The sequence below is a fragment of the Tauraco erythrolophus genome, chromosome 4, assembly GCF_009769465.1.
Source record: "Tauraco erythrolophus isolate bTauEry1 chromosome 4, bTauEry1.pri, whole genome shotgun sequence".
Taxonomy (NCBI): Eukaryota; Metazoa; Chordata; class Aves; order Musophagiformes; family Musophagidae; genus Tauraco; species Tauraco erythrolophus.
This window is the reverse complement of record NC_141468.1, coordinates 57,823,750-57,847,549: the sequence shown is the minus strand read 5'-3', so window position 1 is coordinate 57,847,549 and position 23,800 is coordinate 57,823,750. Positions and strand designations below refer to the sequence as shown.

At 43.6% G+C, this 23,800-nt stretch overlaps 3 protein-coding genes and 1 non-coding gene across 6 annotated transcripts in view; all 4 read right to left on the bottom strand.

The window, feature by feature from the left end:
* The window catches only part of LUC7L2 (LUC7 like 2, pre-mRNA splicing factor), a 37,732-nt gene extending 35,850 nt beyond the window's left edge, over nt 1–1,882 (bottom strand). For 2 of the 3 annotated variants that reach the window (XM_086611004.1, XM_086611005.1), the window contains exon 1: nt 1,777–1,872. In XM_086611004.1, the coding sequence (XP_086467130.1) occupies nt 1,777–1,837 (61 nt within the window). In that variant the 5' untranslated portion in view covers nt 1,838–1,872. Of the gene's footprint in view, nt 1–1,776 lie in introns of all 3 variants that reach the window. The other variant, XM_086611006.1, reaches the window with a different exon arrangement.
* Nucleotides 1,883–4,943: 3,061 nt separating this feature from the next.
* FMC1 (formation of mitochondrial complex V assembly factor 1) lies at nt 4,944–5,472 on the bottom strand. Its single transcript, XM_086611008.1, has 2 exons — nt 5,335–5,472; nt 4,944–5,172 (listed from the first exon to the last, which is right to left on the bottom strand). The coding sequence occupies exons 1-2, from the start codon at nt 5,470–5,472 to the stop codon at nt 4,978–4,980; spliced, it is 333 nt and encodes a 110-aa protein (XP_086467134.1). The 3' UTR covers nt 4,944–4,977.
* A 610-nt stretch (nt 5,473–6,082) lies between these two features.
* TRNAR-CCU (transfer RNA arginine (anticodon CCU)) lies at nt 6,083–6,155 on the bottom strand. Its single transcript has one exon. It is a non-coding gene; the product is annotated as a tRNA-Arg (tRNA).
* A 7,724-nt stretch (nt 6,156–13,879) lies between these two features.
* UBN2 (ubinuclein 2) overlaps nt 13,880–23,800 on the bottom strand; it is a 52,142-nt gene continuing 42,221 nt past the window's right edge. Inside the window, exons 14-17 of the mRNA XM_086611003.1 lie at nt 22,172–23,710; nt 17,948–18,194; nt 17,095–17,184; nt 13,880–15,951 (exon numbers count right to left, since the gene is read on the bottom strand). Coding sequence (XP_086467129.1) covers nt 15,902–15,951; nt 17,095–17,184; nt 17,948–18,194; nt 22,172–23,710 — 1,926 coding nt within the window. The 3' untranslated portion in view covers nt 13,880–15,901. The remainder of the gene's footprint in view (nt 15,952–17,094; nt 17,185–17,947; nt 18,195–22,171; nt 23,711–23,800) is intronic.

Below are 23,800 nucleotides of genomic sequence, written 5' to 3'. Positions count from 1 at the left end.
ATCCTCCTCCATCCTGCCACTTCCCTTCAAATGCTTCCTCTCTAGCCAGTTAGTTTCCAACTAGTTCAGCACATGCGGTTTTGGAATTACAGGGTGGGTGAGAGGAGGGAATACAATTATCAATAAAATAATTGCTTACTAATAAAGCTAAGGGAAGTCTAGTCTGTAATTGCTTTTCCTGATTTAGACCTTAGTCACTTAGCATTTTTAAGCAGCTGTCACAGATAAATCCCACTCTTCTCCCACCACCCAACAGAAAACACATTCATAAATTGAAATAGCCCCTTCTCTTTAAACCTTCTGTGTAGTCGTAGGTAGCTCTGAGATAGTGATCTAGGTGCCAGTACTGAGAAGACTTTGAATTTTAGGAGCACAGTGTTACTTTGCCAAGCACTTAAGACACGCACAGCCACAACACGAAGTACTTGAAAATCTTTTGGGCCAAGACAAAACCACCTTAAGTCAGATCCTGCACGATGACTACTCGAGGCACTCACTATAACTAGCCTCGCTCTGGAAAGCAATCTCTGAGAACAGTAATTTTCCAATGAGATTATCACACTGCCGTTTAAAAGAACTATAAGCACTTAACAGGAAGCACTCATGACATACTAGCTATGTAAAAACTAATCACGTTTATTTAGAATTCTAGATTATATTAAAAAAAGCTGTCAGGACGACCACACTACCCCAGTACCAACAGATGTCTGGCACATACAAGGTACATCCCAGTTCATATATCCTACTCGGTGCATGGGAAAACAGGTAACCACTAATTCAGCACAAAGCTTCAACAAACACGTAACACATCTGCAAGAGTGAGTACAACATGCGGAACATTCAAATAATCTCTAATTGTAATCTACCCTCGGGTGCAGTATTCCCTTGTTTATAAATTAAATACTACACAGCATAACAGCAACAGCGCTTTTCTAGCCATCCCCAAACTACCTGGATTTATGCATGACTGACAATTCGAACTTTCATGGTGATTGCCACGCACCCTGACAAAAATTCTGAGCAGCTTTACCTAGTGGTATTTCTTCAGTTCACTATGTGACCGCAGAGTGATCTGAAACCTGACTGTACATCTAGTATCTCTCTCCTGGGATTACTGCCTCTAGATGTTAAGCTTTTAGTGAGCTGCTTGGAGCTTGTTTAAGAGTCTGTCCACTTAGGGTAACTACATTGTCTCTTTAAGAGAGCAAAAGCCATACCCACTTGCTGACTGAAATGATGGTTTCGGTCAGACTTTAGACAAAACTATATACAACTATACAAAAAAACCCCACCCTGCTCTACTGAAGGGGCTGTTGGTTTGAGGAGATTTTTTAATTTGTTGTCGCTCCCCGCCCTACCCGAATGCAGCGAACTGCTGCTTCCCCCAGCGCTGAGCCGCGCGGGACGGTTCCGCGGGCGCGCCTTTTAGCGGCGCAGTTCCGCTGCGAGCCCCGGGCACCGCGGGGAGCAGATCACAGCAGCTGAGACGGCAGCACGGCCTCCCGCTGCCCGGACAACGGCTGGCGTTGGCAGCTCCGCGCGGGGAGACGGCGCCCAATTCCCCCGAGCCCCGGGGGCGGCAGCACTAAAGGCCCCCCCCCCGCCCCTGACCGACGGCTTCGGCAGGCCCCGCCCCGCGGGGGGGCCGGGAGCGGGCCCCGGGCCTGCCAATCACGCTGAACGGCCGGCCGGCCTCCCCGGTATCGCCGTGACCTCAGGGGCTTCGGCGGCTCCGCCCTCTCCTCCCCTCCCCCGCCCCGGCCGGGGGGCACTTACCGTCCCGAGACGTGCCCATGAGCTGGTCCAGCATGGCGCGCATCTGGGCCTGCGCCGACATCTTGAGCGCGCGGGGGGCCGGCCCGGCCCGGCCGAGTCACGCCGACAGCGGCCTACAAGGCCCGAGGCCCGGCGCGGCGCTCAGCCCTCCCCCTCGCGTCACTGGCGGGCCCGGGCGGAGCCGCTCCGCGACGCCGCGAGGGGGGAAGCGGGGCGCTGCCTCTGCCTCGCGCTCCCCGTGGAAGGCGGAGCGGCGAACCCGCCTCGCGCCGGTCTCGGTGCCGCCACCGTCACCTCCCCTCCCCCCTCCGCTCCTCCCGCTTCCTCTCACGCCTGCCACGCGCGCGCGCCAGCGGTAACGGAAACCCGCGCGCACGCGCCGTGGGCCCCCTCGTCCGCTCCGCGACGTCAGCGCGGATGGGCCTTGACGCCCTCTGATTGGCCACGGCGTGCGGTGTTCGGCCAGTGACGCACCGCGCGGCGAGGCCCCCGATTGGGCCGTCGAGCCTTTCGCCGGGCTGGCCCCTGGAGCGCGCTGATTGGCCGGGCGGCCCCGCGTAGCCGCTGTGACGTCCCGGTCTCCAGGTCGGCGGCTGGAGAGCGGCACCGGGGCGCCGGGCCGGGCGCTGCAGGAGGGGGCTGTGAGGGCCCCGACCCGCGCCCGGGGAAGCAGAAGTCGGGCAGTGCCCGGTCCAGTGGGTCCGTCCCGGTTTCCTGCCTCTCTGAGGGGAAACCCAACCGGAACAGTTTCACGACGGTTGATTCTAACGCGCCAAAGCACGTGGCTGAGCTGGAATTGACGCGAAGCAGGGGGGAAACCTGGGCTGTGTGACGGACGTCTCTCACAGCCCGGCAGCCGGGTCCTCCCCGGGACACCCACCGGGTGACAGGAGCAGGTTGTTAAACAGGCGGGAGCGCGCATGCCTCTGGGCTGGGCAGGAGCCGGCGTGAGTGGGTACGTGCGTCTGAGCTAGCGCTGATGGATACGCTTCCTAAAGACAATTCCCTTCGTTTGACTGACATCCGGCACCGTTTTAATGGCTCCGTTCTCTCAAGCTGTCAAGCGCAGTTGTGGTTGCACTGGCGATAAAAGCTACTGCAATACCCGCCTTTTAGAGAGCCTCCCGTAGATCTGAACTTACTGTTACGTGTTGCAGCCAATTCAACTTACAGAGCACCAAGATCCAATCTCAAAAAGAATATTTTCACAATTTCTATCTGTCCTAACGCCTGCATTTTGCGACCATCCCTTTTTGGCCATCGTGTTGCCATCTAGTGCCCAAAAGCCGTCAACCACTGTCACAAGGATGACACTAATCCTCCACAGCCGGGGTCGTGTTCACATTTAAAGGTTAGCTTAATACGACTGAGAAAAGGCAACGTAAAAAGCCATTTAAAAAATTTAAAAACCCTCCCCCAATTATCTGAATTTCACAAGGACGTGCAGAGAAGATGCAATGCTCAAACAGGAGTTGTCTTGAACAGATTTAGGAAAAGGTTCCCTGCTCAGTGCTCCTCAGCTATTCAGAACATGCCCCAGCTTTGTTTTTTCTTTAACGTATAAATTTGCTTTTGTTGGTCATTACAGCACTTTGGACTGAACAGGAAGTAACTGGAAGAGATACAGATACTGGTTAAAATTTTCTCTATTTACTGCTTTAGTATACCGTTTAGGGGAAATGGGAGAAATTTTAGCTACTATTTGTACCCACGCCATACAACCTTTAGCTCTAGGTACTCTTTAAAGAGCATCTATTTCTGACCAAATTTCAGCTTTTTTTTCCCAAAACTGGTTTCAGTGAGCCACTTTTTTTTCTTCTGGAGCAATATGCAACAGACTTTGGATGGAGCAAACCTTTAGTCCATCTGCAAAGGAAATTGCAGAATGTGGCAGCTGCATTAAATAAGAGTAAAATACATCAGAGTCATTCTCCGGGTATGGTGACTTCCCATAACTTTCATTTACTGAGCTGCAAATAGGTTGGTACTGTCCCAGCTGTGATATCAACACTTTTCAAAAAAAACCACCAACAACAAGTAAGACACTGCAAGAATTGCAAACCAGATTCTTGGTCTACAGAACCTTAAAACTTGAAGTTCACATCTCCTTACGTTACCTAAGTAGCCCAAATCTCCCCAGTTTTAAGGATCTATTGTGCCTATCCCACCATACTTTGGGGATTAAACTATCCCCGAGTTTTAAATACAGATGAAGGAGAACATGTAGTTTTAGATGAAGTAATTCTATTTGCAATGCTTTTCTGACAGAATCCTTTTGTTTTCCCTGGTAGTAAAAAAAGCACCAAACAAGCACTCTTTTGTTAGCCTTGCTTATAGCTCCTCCCCCAAGTAAACAAGCCTCACATTTTTAGCCATTATAAGTCTACCTTATTTTGTAAGCAAGATTTCTTACGTATCTTGCATATAATTCAATCCTCTTCTGAGAAGAGGGCAGCAACAATGCAAGTCTGTATTTCTTTTCTTATAAAAAGAGACTTGCTGTTCCAGATTGCAAGACGAGCAAGAAAATGGCAGCCTGATTTGTGTATCTAGTGTAACTGGCAGTAATCTGTTCACTGAGGTTTTTCTGAGATTTGCAGTAAGAACAGCATGGGAAGCCTACAGTTGCAGAGTCGACTGCTCAGAGACACTGAGAAACACATAATTCGTTAAGTAATATTTGCTTCTGAATTGTTACCACTAGCTCACCACCATGGAAAAAAAAAAAAAAACCAGTCAAGATGAAAGAGGTTTGTGCTACTGCAGAGCTCACTAGAATGCACTAATGTTCCAAAGAAAGGGCCGCCGCTCTTGGGAGGGTAGGAAATTCCTCACATGCAGAACGTGGCTAGAAACCCTACAGTAAACAGACATATTCTCTTACCTAAGGATTTTGAGGGGACAACCAACAACCCTTGGAACTCCTTAGACAAAACAGTTCAGCAGAGAAGGCTGTCATGTTTTTCCACTACTAACAACCTTCCTCTCATTCCGTGGAGGTTGCCCGTCATGCCACACGTTCAGATCAAAGTGACGGGTCTGGTATGCTCGATAAACTGGAGACAGGGATTCCCAGTTATGGGTGTTTCACGCCACACCCGCAACCTAAAATCGACAGAAAACACAAAGGAGAAAGCCCAGGCCGCTGCCACAGTCTAGGATGTTTATTCAGGAATAAATAGGCGACACAACAGAACCATCTTAGCCCTTCCCTCCCGGCTGCTGAGGCAACCTGAAGCCCACCAGGCCGGCGACCTCCTCAGGCGAGCGCTCTCCCTTGCCGTGGTACTCCTGGTGCAGGGCCGCGTGCTCCCGGACGCTGCGGAGCAGGCAGAGGTAGGTGGCAGCCTGGAAGTGCAGCTCCTCCTGGGCCCGGCACAGCTTCTCGCTAGTGACCTGCCGAGAGGAGGGAACAAGCCCCGCAGGCGTCACCTCCTCCCGCGGCCACGGGTTCCCGCGCTGCGCTGCGCGGCCACGGGCAGGGGCGCCGCCGCCTCGCCTCGCCGGGGTGGGGGGAGGGAGGCCAGAGGGAGGGGTGGTGGGGGATCCTGCGCGTACCCGGTGGGCGCGGAAGGCCGCAGCAATGTGCCGGTAGGCGGGCGTGTCGCGATAGGGGCGGCCCGCCCGGCCGCTGGCGTGGCGGAGCTCGCGCAGGAGCCCGCGCAAGGTCCGCAGCGGAGAGCCCAGCGCCGCCATCTTCCGCCCCTCCCCGCCCGCCGACCAATCGGGCGCCGCCGCCGCCGTGCGGCGGCCAATAGGGAAGCGGCCGGCGCGCACGGGCTTTCACCTTCGCGCGCTCCGCCGAGCGGCGCGGCTCTGCCAGCGCGGGCTGTCGAACGTCGAGTGGAGGGATCGCCGCCTCCTGCGCCCCCTCCCTCCGCGGTCGGTGGAGGTCGATTGCCGGAGGTCGAGCGCCGACGCGAGGCCGTGCCGAGGCGCGCGCACGCCGCACCCTCGCGCTCGGCCGTTGGGTGGGGGGAGGAGCGGCCGTTAGCGCCGGCAGAAGGTACCGGAGCGGGATCGCTGGGAGGCACCCGAGGGGCCCGTCCCGCTGCGGGAAGCCGAGCTGGGCCGTGGCCTCTCCCCGAGCAGCCCACGCGTGCTTCCGAGGTCCTCCGGTCTTAAAACGGTCCGCAGCTCGTTAGAACGCGCAGAAATCCCAGGAGACGCGAACCCGCGGCATTCCGCGACTCAAGGCGCGCGCTGTGGGAAACCGGCGCGGCTTGAACGTTGCGGAGCTCCGGTGGGCTATGACCGTCCCGCCTCAGTAGGGGTGAAGAAAAAAAACAAACCCCAAAAAACCGCCCACCCCAGATGGGACTCGAACCCACAATCCCTGGCTTAGGAGGCCAATGCCTTATCCATTAGGCCACTGGGGCTGCCGCGAGAAGCCCTTTTCTGTGTAGGTACTTCTCTCGTGTCCCCGCCCCTCTTCCTTTTATGGAAAGCGTTGAAGGCCGCTCACTGGGCAGCGCTTCCCCGCGCGCGGCTCGCGGACCGGAAGACGTCTGCCGCGTAGCCCCCTGGGAGAGCCGGGGGAGGGGGATGGCGGCGGTGCCGGGTCCTCACAGGGCGCGGGCAAAACGCGGGTGTTTTCCAGCTCCTACGTCAGGCCGGGGCGCCAGGCTTTGCCTTAGAGTAACGCACCCCGAACGGGAAGAGTTCCCTTGTGTACTAATCTTCTGATTGTTAATATGCTACTTCTTGCTCGCGCTATTTCCCGTGCCAGTGTCGTCGCTCTCACTGAACAAAGCTAGCACCCCCCTCCCCCCCAAAAAAAAACCCACAACAATGAAAAACCCAACAAAAAGCTTCAAGCGACAACCCTTCAAGTGAAACCTTTTTATACCTCTATTTTCGTGAGAAATCACAGAGACAGAGCTCATATGTACATTCCTCTTTATTTAATACAGCACAGACACATGACATAAAAAAAGAAAAAGTACACACTCATGAAAAAAGCCTGTCGTAGTCAGGGACAGGGAACAGCTCCGCCGCATTGAGTAAGGCTCCTACTGCAGAACAGGGGTCTGCTGGCAAGGTTGGATCCCAGAGCAAAGTCTGCTGCCAAAAAAAAAAAAAAAATCTTTCCACTCCTTTCAGGAAAGCAGAAAATAAAAGGATAACTCCCTCTTCGAACAGATGGAGGTGGCATTATCTGCAAGGTTTGCAGGACACAAATCCTATTACTCTGTTTGGATCAAAGAACTGACAAAACGAGAAATGCTCTCCAGCTATTCTTGCAGAGGGCCAATTGTCCTGACCTCTGAACACATCAGACTTCTCAGGGATAGCAAACCTGAGTATCTGGAAGGAGTGAAAAACATAAAGTAGTCACTTTTGAAGAAGAGAGTTATAATTAGTCTCCCTGATAGAGCTCTGCTAGCTGCAACTGGGAATGTGCAGGGGAACAAAACAGCTTCCCAACTAACAAAAGACTAACAGCCATTAAACTGACCAGAACAATATACACATTTGGAACTGACGCAGGCTTTTATGACAGCAGCTTCTTCCTTTTCCTGCTCCAGTTCAGGATGGAAATTAAGCAGGCACCAGTTCCTCTGGCAAAGAGCCTTACACACTTTTAAAAAATTAAAATACAAAAAAGGGAGACAGGTGTATTTACAAAATCCATGGCTGGTACAGTACATCATTTTAAGACACACTAAATGCTACAATCTTTCAGGTCCTGAGATTATTACAAAAAAACCCAACAACTCAAAACTTGTGTTCAGGTCCAGTTTTATAAGTAGAGAGGAAATAAATCACACATTTAAAACACGGTATCCCTTGAAATTATTGGAACACACCTTCCTAAAAATCCAAATGAAAGTGGTGCTAGCCACACAAATGTAGCTGCATTTGGTTGTTCAGGCTTGTTGTCACAAGAGGGGAGCATTTCACAGCAGAGTTTCTCTGGAGACTTCATCAGGTAAGCACACAGTTGTTAGGATCCTCTCTCCATCACTAAGCCCTATGATCCAAAATACGTGAGTATTAAAAGGAGGAAGGTGACCTTGTAAAACTCATGCTGGACTGAGTAAAGCATCACTGGAATCACCAACTCAATCAGGTTTGCCGTCTTGTAGTAACTGCACATTCCTTTGTTTGAAGCTGAGGAACGCAAAGAATTCTAGCTGTGATTTAACATTTGTTTATAACAGAACACTTGGCCAGCTGTTTGTTCTGCACTACCTAGTGAAAGGCAGGAAAATACTTTGTCCATCTGTTTCTCAGCCTTTCATTGTCTTGGGAATAACACAATAACAGGTAGAGTTAAGCTGGCTATATCCAAACTTACTAAAATATATATATACTAACAGTGACACCAAAGAAAGGATACCGAGGCCAAACTTCTGTTGAGGGGATGATTCCCCACTACCATGAGCTGTGCACGCAGGTATTCGGATGCTCTGTTCTTGATGAAGAACGTAAAAATCGGGCAGAACTGCAGGGACTTGCACCCACACCTGTTTTTTTTTTTCCCCAATGAAATATTCTGAACATAGTGCTGTTGTATCATCAGAAGTTATCATCACAAGTTATCATCACAGATGCCCTTTTGTTATAAGCACCTGACTTCAAGCTAGAGAATGCCAACATTTTAAGGATTACTCATGAAATGCTTCTAACCCTTAGTAAAAGACGACTACAAGAGACAAATCACATAACAAGGGTACTAGTTTAACTGCTAAAATATAATAGTGCTCAGTAGAATTTTGGGGGTAAAAAGTAGTACTTGATTTTGTAAGGTTTTTTTTTAAACAGTAGTCCAAAAATAAAATTTCTCCATCTATTTCCAGTATGGATCTTGAGAACTATGCAAGAACACAGTACTAATTGCTACATGATGGAATCGCCAGCAATAAAACACACACTACAGTTCTCACCTCTGAGCTAAATTGTTATTTGTAGTTACATACAACAAGACTAAAAGATCAGTGAGAAATACTGGGATCAGGATTTAGCTTTTATTTAAAGAACCAGCTACTGTGTAGCTGGTAACTCCCCTTGTTTAGAAGCAACTTCATTTAAGTGAGAAATTGATTTAATTCACTTCTGATAACTGGAAGGAAACCTGGGATGTCTCATTAGTTTCTCCCCAAATCCGATCTATACATTAAAAAACACTGCTGTAGCTTCTTAAACCAATTTTGAGAGCCGAATATTCTAAAAACAACCTCTCGGACTTAAAACTTGTCGTAAGAGGTGATTTTTTGTTCCCCTCTTGAAGCAACTTCATAACAGTTGACGCTAGGTGTTGCACCACTGAAAGGGTTTCTTTTTTAAAATACAAATTCTTTCTTCCTGTTAGCAAAAAGAGACTTCTGCAGTGCAGACTTTCAAAAAATACTCCATTTTCTTTGGGTAAAACTTCAGCATGTGTTCAGAGGAGTAGCTGGGGAAAGGAATGCATGTAACACTGACACATAAATACTTATCTGCATAGTTGATATTAGTGACTACTAATCAAACTAAGGCCTTATCTGGAAAAAGTTGAGAACACAAGAAAGTTTCTTCCCCTACTCCCCTGGTGAAATCTGGTCAGTCTCAAAGAAGCTCTGGCTGCCTCAGCAGCTACTTGGTTTGGGCCTACAACAGTGGCATCTCCTGACCAACGTTAGTTGATTCTCTCCCTCCCTTTTTCTTTTGGTACTAGAGAGTGATAAACATAACTATCTGTTATGAAACACATCTGCACACACTGCTGGACAAAACAAAACACCTCATAAAACCAAAAACCCTCAGTATTGACCATGATAGGAGTCAAACATGGTCCGCGCTGCTTGCTTTGGATTACTTCATAATGAAAAACTTAACTAGTTAATGATAACTTTCAAGCAGGAGATGACAGCAAGGGGAGACTGAAATTCAATTCTAGAGACAAAACTTTTTTTTTTTTTCCAGAGTTGCTCTGTAGAATTATAGCTGTCAAAAATGGCTACAAAATACAGACCTATATCCTTGACTACTGACAAGATTAGCACAGTTTTATTTATGAGGAGTGTGCAAAAACAGCTGTTAGGAATCTTTGTACTTCCCCAGTTTGGGCCAGTTCCAGGCCATGCTGATCTCTCAGCATAACTCATAGCAGCAGCAGGGCCTTCTATGGCCCCAAAAGGCTATTACAGCAGCAAGGGATCACCAGGTCATAAAAAAAGGATGATGAAGCCACACCAGAAGCTTCCACAAACAAAGCATTCCCCTACACAACAGTTATTTTTCCAGTGGCCCAGTAGGCATACTTCTGGCTGCTTATTTTGGCAGTGATTTCTTAAGCAGCAGACACAGATTTTTCACAACAGCTGCAGTTAAAAGACTGCAACAGTCAACCATTGTCACCAGCTGTAGATTTCCCATTTCACAGATCAGCCTAGGATAAGGAGCATGTGTGCCCAAAAGGAATTAAACAGAAGAGAAGAGGCAGGTTGGCTCAGCTTACTGCCATAGGTGGAGGTGGCAAACTCCACTGAAGTAACTTCACTGATGCACCTAAGGCAGATGAAGCAGCATCCTCACTATCACTCCAACTGGCTGAGCTACCAGCAAAAGTCCTATCTTTGACCAGCACCATTAGATTGGTAGAAGAAATCCACCTATGGTCTAGTTTACATAAACACATGAAGACAAACTGAGAACTGAAACAGCAGTTAGGCTATTCTCTGCCACAGGAATGTGTTGCAATTGTTATCTTATTTTCTGCTCTCTAGACCTGTAGTTCTCCACCTAGGAAGGACTCTTCATTCCATTACCATTCCGGAAAGTAAATGCTTCCTTTTCATATTGCAATTCAAAATTAGATCTTCCCCCAAAATTAGATGTGGAAGTGCATCACAGAACTAGCACAGTCTAGTGATGCGTACATATGTTACCTTAAGTTTAGCACTCGGTCAAGAAGTGAATTGCTAATTTCAGGTATGCATGTTTATGATAATCGTAAGTCAGAGATCCTCACACAGAATCATTAAAATCTCTAGATGATCTATTGCAGATTGCCAATTTTGTCAGATAACAAGGAAACAAGCACAGACACTACGAGGGTTCACTTGTAGCTAACACATGAACTTACTGTTCACTATATTAAGAGAATAAACAGTTACTGAAAACTCAATAAACTGAGAAAAAATACAACTAGCAAAGTACTTCATGGTGAATGACTTAGGCAGCATGTGAAGCATAGCTGGGTTTAACTTCAGTTAGCAGCTGCACTCTTGCAGGTTTTACCAAATTCCTCCTTACATATGATGCGCGGTAGAAAGCAACAACTTTGGTAAATGTGAGAATCCTTGCAAATAACTGGTGTCAAGCAGACATGACTAGCCACTCACAAGATTCCTTGCGATTCATCTCAACTCAAACTTGTTGCAAGCTGCTATTTTAGCCTTCCCCCCACTTGGGGCTGTCAGCCACACATCTTTGCCTCAGACTCAGTAATTGTGTGAAGTGGTCCAGGATTTAATAAGGTTGCCAGACAGGGTCCACAATGTTTTACTCATGACCTAATTAAGATCCAAATTTAAAACCTTCAGAGAAAAATGCAAGAAGTTTCATTCCCATTAGCCACTTCCTTTCTCATGCACATTTACGCACTCACACGCACTCTTTTATTTTACTGCCATCTTTGCACAAATGTTCACCTTTAAGTAGAGTGTTTAACAGAGCCAGCAGAATGTAGAAGGATGAACAGGTTCCTCAGGAATATTGCTGTATATGTGTGTGTGTGCACGCATGTGTGTGAGTGTGAGAACGCACGAGCACACAGAACCAACGCCAGGGTACAGCAGCTATGAAGTTACACACATTACACACTTTTTTTTCTTTACAAAAGGGAAAAATAGAATAACAGCATAAAGCCATCTTGGCAAGCTCAAGATTTTCCTCCAAAATGCCTTCTAGCACTTCAGGATCTCTGAGAACAGTTCAAAGAGGGTAGGGAAATTAAATTAAAAAGAAAAGGCACTTAAACAAATGACAAAGGCCTGAATCAAGTAAGTCATGGAGGGTAACACCCACTTCACCAGAGCTGGGACCAATCAAAATCTACCAACCTTTTTTCAATTTCTATAAAATTAAAATTGCATAAAGTGTTACTTAATCAGTCATTTACCCACTGCTTTCACCTTCTGGTTCATTTTATGAAAAAAAAACAAAAACAAAAACCAAACCCAAACAAAAAGCAAGTGTCCCTTTAATGATTTCCCTCCAATTCAGCAAAAGATGAAAGTTAGGTGTAGGAAGAAGCCTTCCACAGCTTGGCTTGGCTGCAGGTTTTCCCTGCAATGCCATCTTCAAAAAAAATCCAAAACAAAAGCAAAAGAGGGACCACTGTGCCTCCACCAATTCACTCCAAAAACAACAAAAAACCCCACTAAAAAAAATAAACAACCCAAACACCCCAACACTTCTAATCCATCTGTGGGCAAAAACTACTCAAAAGAAAACCAAACAAACTGTAAACTAGATTAAAATTTGCTAATAAATACAGCCAAAAGTTCATTTTACGAATGTAGCAGCAAATGTGATAAAGTTAGTCGGAGTCCAAGATGACTCCCAGAGGGTTAATGGTTCACACAACTGATGGCAGCTTGGGAGAGTTGCAAGATTTCTCTGTTTTCATGTCCTCAAGGGTCTTGCACCAAGTGGAGAAGGAGTGTGGAGGAAGGGTCAGGTGATGGGACTGTGGGAAGGAAACAGGCTCTTGGCACCTGTCCCACCCCCAAATCTGTGCATCAGACAACTTTGATTGGATTCAAACAAGAAGCAGAACCCAGGTAATTAAAAGTTACTTCTGATTAGCAGAAAACAGATGTGAAACCCACAGCATCCACACTTGTGACTTAGTTCATCAGCATTAGTCATATATCAACAGAGAAGGCTGGACAAAGTGATTTAGGCCATTTGCATCTTGGAGTGGGAGAACACTGCAGTTACAGTCCAGGTATCAGGAAACTTTGCAGCCTGTTTTTCATCTAGCCTGCCTTCTTTCTTTGCAAGTGTCTCGAAAGGATTTAAAATAGCTACCACGACTTTTGAGACTTTGGATCATGTAGCAGAAAAATATTACCCAGACGGTTTTAACGTCTAAAACCTATGTTTGAAGTTATTGCTTGCATTTGTCTGGGGCTTTCAATGAGCTTGACATGTTAGCTCATATACAGTCCCCAAACCAAGTTCAGCCCTGCTGCCTGGAAAAGACAGCTCTACTTGGCTTTCTTATTGCTTGTGAATACTGAGGGTTATTTAGTATGTACAACTACAGTTTATTTATTAACAAAGGCCCTTAAAAAGTAGTAAAAACTTGAGGGAAAGAGTCTTTAGAAGAGCTGCTGTGCAGAAAACAGTAAAACATTAACATAATTTTGCATTTGCACATCGCAGAAAACTTTCACTTCCCCATCCTGTTTATGCTACCTGCAAAGGTCTCTGGGAGCCACCCTATAATTTCCTTTGATTTGGCCTTGCTAGGTTTAATCAGGGAGAATAGGGATCAGCGAATGTAGGAGCGTAATGACTGAGAACAGTTACCCTCTGGAGGGCTGTCTGAACTGGCTTCACAAACAATGTATGGTCATCTTTATTCTCATCATCCTACTACCTATTTCCACAATAAATATTAGTTTACTTGTTTCCCAAGACTGAGAAGCTCAATAGGCCACACAGACAGGACTACTCCTACTCTCCTTATGACGTAGAGAGGATACTCCTCAACTGAAGATGAGGCATACTTCCAGGAAGAGAGGAATGTTGAAAGGAAATTTGTGCTGTAGTTATCAAGGGCTCCAAGTCTCCCAATCTAAAATTTCATTAACTATGAAGAATTAACTATGAAGACAAAAGATGGCAATTTGTATGAGATGCCTTGATGAGGAAAACATAGAAGAGGTAGAAATCTCATAGGACAGGGTCTTTTAAATATATTGCTGCCTCATGGCTCACTGCTGCAACTCCCTTAGCTACATGCATTTTTTAAAAGTATCATGTTTGACACAGTTCAGATAATTAGCATCCTGCCAGAACTCTTAGGCCTCAAAAACCAAAAGTTGTCTTTCTTCAACCCTTCCTGGAGAAAAAAGGGGGGAAAAAAAAAAAAATCAGATAAAGCTTGCATTCTAAATAGTTTATGGTATTTTGACAGAATTTGCACAGTATTAAGAATGCCAGAGTCTACATAGCTGTATGTTTCAACTCTAAATAACGTTCAAGATGAAGATGCAAGCTTATCTAATCAACACACCACATACAAAACATTACCACTAGCTAAAAAGCATTTAATTGGCAGATGCTGTGGAGTGAAATTAATGAACTAATGCATCTTATTTTAATTCAATCTGTTTTTCACATAAGTGTTGTGCAAAAACATTTATTGCTGAGCTCAACCCAACGTTTTTATACTAAATACACAATATATATTATTTTAAATCCACGTATATATATTTATATAAAATTAAAATGAGCTCTAAATAGAAAAGAAATTGTTGTCTGGTCTAAGAAAAATAAATCACATGTAAAAGAAACCTGAAAGCTATAAGTTAATCTAGCAAAAAACATTGACAATACGTTATCCATGGGTCAGCGTCTCTCTGGAAGGTGTGAGATAACCAGTAGTCACTGGTTTGATCTCAAATCAAACCACTGGAAAGACTAGCTACTAGGAATTTCAGCATCTCTGATCAAAGGAATGTTTTGGGGTTGAAGGAGAAGGGCATCATACTATTTTATTTGCTCTTTTCCCCTGTGACTTATTTCAGTTTCTGCCATTCTCACCTTTTATCTGACAGCGCAAGGGACTCAACAGCAAAGTTCTGTCCTAGTGTTGAAAGTGCAACATGTGCTGGATACTTCCTAACCTTACCAATGAACCAGTCAATGTACAGCTATCTGAAAAAAAAAAAGCCAGCTCTGCAGTCTTGTCCTACCATGTAAGGAACAGTTCAGGTCAGGAACTCCCCAGGCCAGCAGGGGCTGGAAATGCTGGAGACAATCCATTCAGCCCCCAGAAGAGAAGGCACCTCCGGTCGCTTTTGAACGACTCCTCTTTGGCTAATGCCTGAAGCAGTATTAACCTGGCTCTGGAATAGGTCACAATCAGCTTTCTTTAACTAGCAAATTTTGGGTTGAGTTAGATGAAAGATGAGAAAGATCTAGAATGAGTAAAGAACTGGTGGTGTTTTTAAAAACAGACATGAATTGAACATTACTTAATTTCAGTAGCAGATAAACACAAGGCAAAGGAAAAGAAAATTTAACAAATGGGAGGACTGAAAAAAATCAATGTGCCTTTAAAAACAAAAAAAGATGTGGGAAGTCAATGCTAGTCTGACCAATAAAATGTGGGTTTCCTTTTCATGTAAATGGAAAGATTTCCATCCCCTTCCTCCCTTAAATAAGAATCTTAATATTAAAACAAACAAAAAAAAAGAAAATCAAACAAGGAGCAAGGGATTTCCCAGTAGTCTGTGTCTCACATCTTGATGTATCAGAAGATCTGTTTCTGAAGACAACTTTCTAATGAGACTGCATACATCCATAGGCTCCCTAAAGCCAAACAGCCTTGTAAAGCTGGAAAAATGCCCATATCAGAAAATGCATTTGTGTTAAGGGTTTAATTATAATGCAAAGTATCCCAGCACCTCCTCTAGTCTACATAACCTTTGGTCCACAAACATATAGTACACTCAGGACCTACACATAATTTTATACTGGGCACTTCGGGCACTAACGAAGTGGATGATTCCACCTTACACAATGAATGGAGAAACCTATTCTAGCTCCTCTCACACTTTCAACCCTTTATGGGACATCACCCAGAAAAAAAACCTTTGTGCTGCTGTGGGTTTGACGATCAATTTCTTTTAAAAGCCAATCAGAGCAGATAAAAAAGCTTGTTTCTTTAGGCAAGATCAAACTATGACCAGTCTGCATGACCAGGAGGACCAGTCCTCCTTTTCCTTCTCTCTTTGATCAAGTATTGTTTTATTTTTCTTCTTCCTCTCACCACAGTGCTTGGGATCAGAATATGTAAACATTGACAGAAACAGCAGCCCTGTGACAATAAGCACTTTCCCAACTGGGCAGATTCTGTCAGCCAACCAGAACTGCTTCAGCTCCCTTGCTTCTCCAGAAGTCACTGGTTTTTTCGCTGTAACTTAGTGTCCCCTTTACTTTGGCCTCCATCTGTAGTTTAAAGACAGGAAAAGAAGGGGAAGAATAAAAACATGAGTGAACTTTTATTTTTATAACTTACAGCAAGAGAGACAGGAATGTGGCATGTTCAGCTTTAGCATCACCAAAAAGTACATTGTCTTTATAGGGTGGAAGACTTTGCATCTTCTCTGTAGTTCATTTATTGGAACTAGCACTATTGAAACCTGAGACCTCAGGCTTCATATCAAAAGATACCATCTTTCTAAACATTAAGTTGCAGCTTGGGATACTGAAAAAAATTAAAAATCAAGCCTTTCTTTAGAAGTCTCTACACTTTAATAAAGCATTTTTAGTATTCAACCCAGGGCACTCTGTGGCAAGAAATTAAGGTTGTACTAAATATAGCCAATTGGTTTGTTTTCACAGCCTCTTAGAGCAACACCGCTCTTTTGGTGATGAGGAATCTAAGAACAGGATGAACCACCCCCACCAAGCCACTGCCACCCTTCCTGTTCCTTCTCCTGGCAAAAAAAAACCCCGAACTCTACAGGTGGCAAAGAAAGGAGTACACTCTAAACTGCACATTCTAAAGCTTTACGATAGTTTTTCAGCTCTAAACCTTGCAAATGGAAAAAGGAGATGTTCTACTTCAAGCTTCTCAAAATATGCAACACTTATTACAGATAAAATTCCCAAGGAAGGTGTATCTTCCATTAGCAAACCATCAGACTGTTTGCACATGTACACATTGTTACAAGAAACAAGCAGCAGCTTCTAGCTGGAAGGTCACTTTCTCCTCCAAAGGAGAAATTAAAATTGAGTGGGGGAAAAAACCCCTCAGTTTCACCAATACAGATGTTATGCAGCCTGTAAACCATCACATAAGCATCCAGTAAGTAGTATTTCTTTTTTCCCCACTAGTTGAATTTGTACACTTTGGTTTCTAGAAGTGCTGCAATAAAGTATTACTGAAATTTTTGAACTTTTTTTTTGTTCCTGACATTGAAGACAATTATTCAGGTTCCAAAAATACTTCTATGATAGAGTGTGTACTGTCTGCTGCTACCAAAGCTTGTCCCTGTGTTGTGTCTTCTCTAAACCCATTTCAGTGCTGATGTGCATTTTATTTCAGTCTGGCTTACAAGTTAACAATAAGTAATAAGAAAAATTTACCTGTATAAGCTTGCTGCAAGTGAGCAGGCAGAGGTGAGTGAGACAGTGTTGCTGCGTGCTGAGCACCTGGCTGTAAACCCTTCAGTAAGTCTGGGAAAAAAAAAAAAGGAGAATAACAAAGATGAAACGCAAGTCTTAAGGACAGAAGCAGCCTTTGTGCAATAAGAAGTTTTTATTTTTATAGTGTAGCTACAGTAGCATGGTCATTTGCACAAGTTTCTGAAGATGCAACTCAACAACAAAAAATAAATACCTGATATCGTTCTGATAGCTGGAATAAGTCAACAGAAACAGACTTATTCAGATACGGTTAATGAAAAGTCAGAACAAGGACCATGCCTCACTATTGGGATGCAACTCTTCATATCATTTCCTTTGGCAGGAAGACCAAAAATTGAAATACACATTAAAAATATAAAGGATTTCTTTTTTAAGCAATCAGAAAAAAATAAATGCTATCTTGGTTGGTGCTCCTTTTTAAGAAAACTGTTTGATATCTGAGATTACTGAGGTAAGGATATTTTGAGGAATCACCATATTAAGTCTCTTATTTGTATTGTGACATTTGGAGACTTTTAAGCTATATTCCTTTCTAAAAATAAGGGATTAAAGGTAACCCTAAAAAGCATGTTCAAAACTAAGTATATACTGTGAATGTAACAATGAAGTTAAGCTTATCAAAGGTGATTCATAACATTTGGATAATTACATAAACAAAGTTTTACTAGCAAAGAAACAACATTTACTCTCTTGTAGGGATTTTCATGAGCCAAATTTGACTTGCTCAGAACTTTATTGCTTCTTCAGGATGCATCTTTCCTTATAGCATGGTGCAATAACTAATTCCACTTACTCTGAGTTAGGCTGTGGTGGAAAGCCGCTGAGGTAGATCCCGAGGTGGTTGTCACTCCAGCTGTGTCCGTCCCAAAGCCAAGCAGCTCCAATGGAAACTGGAAGGGCACAGTAACAGGAACAAGGCCACCCAGCATCCCAAAAGGAGTTAATGGTGCAGACGTCACGTTCTGACTGGTTACAGACAACGGTGATGCCATGAGAGTCAGAGGCGAGGCGTTAGCCAGTAACGATGCTCCTGCTGTTGACTGTACAAAGAAAAGGAGTACTTCAAGATTTTAAAGCTTTGAGTTGTATTCTTTAAGGAGATAAGAATTGACTACTTTCTGTTAAGTGTGGCCCTATTAATAAATTTATGCACCCGATTATGCACCTAGGTCTTCCCACTGTTCCTCTGCTAAGCAAATACAACTACATCTCAGATTCAGACATGACAGTATGGTTCATTTCATGTTTGTCTCAGTCTTGCAGGTAATTTCCTCTCTCTCCTTTCTAATCATGCAGTGGGTCTACAGTGAGAATCTAATGCAACATCTTCTATTAGATTAATAATACAAAATTATCAGATGTAGATCTGAAGTTCTTTAGAACCACAGTATTACTCTCCCCTCTCCACATCTGGGTCTTAACAGAACACTAAATTTATTTCTGAAGATGTTGCTTAGAAGCAATGATTTTTGAAAATGAAGATTCATACATAAGAACACCTACACTTAAGAGAAGTCAGGTTACCAAGATGCAGACATACATATGTATGTACAGGTGTGTATGCACATGTCAAAGCCAAAGGAAAATAATCTCTCCACTCTACATATGTGACAATGAAGTTAAATTCACTGTAGTCTAAAAATGAAAATACAAGATTAGCCAGAACATTTTAGCTACAACAGTTGCCAAATCGCATTAATTCCTCTAACATTAGAAGAGCTCATTCTTGTTTAACAATCTTTTCTTCACTATGCATATAGTAATTTTATTTGCTAATGTTCAATTCTCTAATGATGTACTACAAAACAGTTCATATAGAAAGCACTCTGAATCAGACTCAAGCTCAGATATCTGAGTTAAAAAGACTCAGACTGAACAGGACTTCAAACCTGTGCATTTATGTAAGTAAGCCTTAACTAAAACCAAAACTTAAAATCATTTTAATGAGCTTAAAAATGAAAATGAAATCTCCTTGAGTTCTGTAATATTAACTTACAGAAAACAGCAGTGATGAAAACTCCTAAGCAGGAATAAAGTTTCTATTACTATTTTTGGTCTTAAGGTGTTCAGGTGAAAGCAGCTACAGAAAGGTTAGTTGCTGCTTACAAGAAAATTTTAAAACAGTAACCCTGTAAGTGTAAACAACTACAGATATGTTCGTAGCAAGTGTTTGTATTGGTCATCTTAGGAGTGACAGCTTCTAAGACATACTCCATTTCACAAGTATAAAAAAAAGAACTACAAACTTCAACATACATGATTATTCTTTTGCCTTTGAAAGTACTAATTTTACAATAAGCCTATGTATAAAAAATGACAACCGTTCACTGTCTATGTAATCTTTACTATGCAACAAAAGCCATACACTTATCTCTTTCAATTGTGGATTTCTAAAATGCCTGAAAACAGAAAGAAGCTTTGTAATGTGCTCTGCCAAGACCTTACTTACTCTCTCAAAAAGGAGAGAAGTTCAATGATAGAAAGAGCTACAGAGAATGTCCCAAAAGACCTGCAGTTCAGATGTTTCTATTTATCTCACCTATAATCGCACGTCATAAAAGGGTTCATTCTGCTCATGTAAATGTGAGTCACTAATATTCTTAAAAGTCTAAACCAGATTCTGCTCAAGATTACTAATGGTAGTTAGAGCTTTTTAAGGAAATCACATACAATAATTGCTGAATTTTAGACTACTTTGGCTTTGTGTTCTTATGATGTAACTTAGAGTATTCCAGAGTACAATTTCTGTGGAGCTACAGCAGGTGTAAAGTTATATTCTGGTAAACAATTTTGTCAATCAAAAGAGGAAAGGAGGGAAACACTTCTTGGAAACTCCTCCTAGTTAGGAACATCTTTGTGATCACATGAAATCATCTAGTCTGATTTTCAATGTAAGCAGACCAGAATATTCTAATGAGCAACTCAGGTACCATTCTCATCTTTTGATTGATTAATAGAATCTCAGATTGGAATTAAATCCCTAAACCTTTAATGGAAAGGAGATTCACTTCCAGTCTTATGCAAAGTTTTAAGAGGGGTAACTAGCTCCTTAGTACATTGTACCTAACTACTAGTCTGAATTGATCAAGTTCAGCAGCAAGCCATTAGTCTTTAGGCTAAATAAAGCCCTCTCACCCCAAATCTCTCCCCCTTCAGGGTACTTGGACTGGGAGGTAATTTAATTCTAATCTTCTCTTAAACACACTCCACTGACTAAGCTTCAGTCTGCACAGTAGCAACAGCCTTATTCCACGGTTTATCTTCCTTGCACCATTCTTCTGAACCATTTCTAGGTTACTGAAATAACTTCTGAAGTGTCACAAAAACCCACACGTAAGTCACAGTAATTATTTTAGTGATACCATACGCTGCTCAGTACCTCTAGCTGATTTCCCCCTTCTATATACCAACACATCTTATTTTGCTGTATTACAGTATGCACTCATGTTAACTTGATTATCTGCCACGCCCCCTTCAGTCCTCTTCAACATCACTGCCTGCCAAAATGCATTTAATTCCCCAAGTGATCAGTGTTCTAAAAAAATAAATTGACTTGTCTTTAAGTACAGGAAAGTCTGCCAGAATTCATCTCATCATCCAACACAATACTACTTATTTCCCTCGTCTGTCATCTTTAAGCACGACCACCACACCTATTTCACATTTTCTTCTATATCACAGCAATTGTATCCACTGGATTCTGTTGACTGCATCGGGAACAAACAACTCTGTTCCTAGTCCATTCATTGTAGCCTTTTTGTCTCCTCCAGGCACCTTCCAGAGTATCCAAACTGCACTGTATCTGGCTCAGCTCTTCTCTAGGCCCTATGTGGTACTTCAGTAGCCCTTACGCAGCATATAGGTTGTGATTTTTCATTCAAAGTACCCAAAATAATGAGAAGGCTGTGTCAGAGCCTGACAGACATTTCTTGTTTACTGTATCAGACTTAAGGTGCAGTAGGATGAAAGACCACAGAAACGTCTTGTAAAAATCATCTTCCTTCTGTTACTCAGTTGCATTAAGAAAAATTTGATAGCAAGCCAAAACATTATAAACCCTTGCTAAAAGCCGAGTATACATCACTATCATGCACCAGCTATGTACATTTTTCAGAAAAATACAGAACTTTTCCATTTACTCTACACCAAGACTCTGATTTACAGTGATACTGCTTTTAGGTAGTGAAGACTTCAGGGTAGAGAGAGCAATAAAGAGGCAGGAAAACCTCAAATCACCTCAGTAATTAAATCAAGCCCAGTAAGAAGAACGCATAACTTGGGAAAGTAAGTTGTCTTCTGGTTAAATAATAGGTTTGCATGGGTTTTAGAACAACAGTATTTTCAAAATATTTGTATTATCTCCAGTGAAAAAGTTCTGCATAAGCACAGTTTCAAACAATTTCTAGGATATTTATATATTAATGAGATGTCTCATTCAGTTTGACTAGATCCTACAAAATAAAATACATGTTTAATCACAAATAGTAAAGAAAAGCCCTTCCAAGTGTTAACTTTAAATACAAGTCTTGCGTTATATTCAAACCACAAGCAACTGAACTCTAGTTTTGCGTGTTCATCAGGAAGCTTGGCAACAAACGTGCCAAGACACCTTTTCACATGACCACCACCATTACAAATAAGTAAATATGCAACAATACACAAATCCAATAATGCAAGAAAATACCACATGCCCTGAAAACATGGCTACACAAAGCTTACCTTTTCTAGTGCTCTTCAAAAAAAAAGAAAACAACCGAATTCTGTTCTGCAGTATAGATCAACCAACATTTTACAGTGAGGATTCTTTCTACACTGATCCTTGCGTTTCATATCAGCTGGAAATACCTATTCACTAGTGTGAAACAGTTTCATCAGTATTAGCGTTCATAGTTAGTCAAGTACAAACATTAAATTTATGACACATTTTCAAATCAACATATTGCAAGAAAGAATATTTACAAAATAAATGTGCTAAGTATTAGTGTAAGGTTTAAACGTAAACTCATTAGATGCATACCTGCACACTGGCTGCTACAACTGGAGACCCTGAGGCAGAAGATGGTCTGTGTGGAGTTGACAATTGCTTAGTAGCACCCTGTGTTCCACTTCCTGCTCCCCCAGACAGACTAGTCCTACTAGCTCCACTTGAATTAAGGTTACTGCCTCTGCTGGCAGGTACATTCATTCCAACTCCACCCAAATTATTTTTACCAACAGTTCCAGAGGGAGAAGAGTTGGGCAATTTTGAAGAAGCCTGAGGGTTCTTTGCAGGCTGAAGGCCTGAGGTGCGATTAGAGGGCAGCAAATTCATTGTGGGAGACTGTCTGCTGATATTTACACCACTGGTCTGTTTATGAAGGGTGTTGTTGCTGGAGTGACTACTCTGGGAAACTAGTGCACTTGAACTGGAAGAACTGGGTGCTGTTGCAGGCCTGGGGGATGAGGTGGACTTGGATGAAAATTTAGGTGATGCATTGGGCTTGGGTGTCACAGAGGGCTTAGATGCAGTGGGCTTGGGAGAGGCAGCAGGTTTGGGAGAGGCAGCCATGGAGAAAGGAGGCTTGAAACCCTGGGAAGAAACTTGTGACACCATAGCCTTAGCTAAATAGTTACTAGAGGTAGAGGTGCTGGATGTTGTCCGAGAAACCAGTGGGTGAGACACTTGAGAGCCACTTCCAGATGAGGGATTAGACAAAGGAAGGCGATACATTACAGACTTATCTTGAGCCTTGATGACTGGTGAAGAGCAAGACAGTTTGGGATTACTACTCAATTTCACCACTGGATTGGTCTGTGATTTACTAATAGTTGCTTGTAAAGGAGACACATATTTCTGCTGTACAGCTGAATGCTGGTGCGCCTTTGACACTTGTGATGTTGAGGAAGAACCACCTTGAGTCTCAGAAGATGATACCAAGGTATTACCATCCTTGGTTCTTTGAGAGGAGGTGGAAATAGCTGCTTGGGTCTTAGAGGAAGAAACATGAGTCTGTGAAGAGGAGGAAGCAGCTTGGATCTGGCTTGACCTCTGTAGTCCTTGCTGAAGTAGTTTGGCTGGCAAAGGCTCTAGGGAAACCTTAGGATTTTGAATTGAAGATCCAGCAATAAGGCCTGAAGAGATACCAGTGTGAACTAGGTCCTGGGGTTTCTTTGGTACTGGTCCTGTGTGACCAGCAATAAGACTTGATGAATGGGGTGTCTGTGTGGGCTCTACTTTCTTTGAAGTTGCCAGAGGCAGCTTACTCATAATGCTTGCTAATTTCTCTTCCCTCAGCCCAGGGCGAGGTCTGGATGTTGGTGCGTCTATGGTGGACCCAAGAGGTGATCCCTTGGCACCATTATTGATAACTGCCAGAGCATCAGAAATAGAGTCCAGTGAGGGTGGGTGGAAAGAGAGGTCTTCATCCAGTGAGTCATCCAAGCAGATCGTCTCTGGAGCTGGGGTGCAGCTAGAGCTGGCTGGGGTGCAGACAGGTGTGCTGGAACTCAGTACAGCAGCACAACTTGAATTGATTGAAGACATACAGGTTTTCTGTTCTTTTTTTGGACTAGAGTCCTGAGAATGAAGAGATAAGAAAAGACAGGTTTAATAGCCTTTCTGGAGTAGATCCAAAGTCTTCTTTAGTGTAACACTATTGTCCTGTAA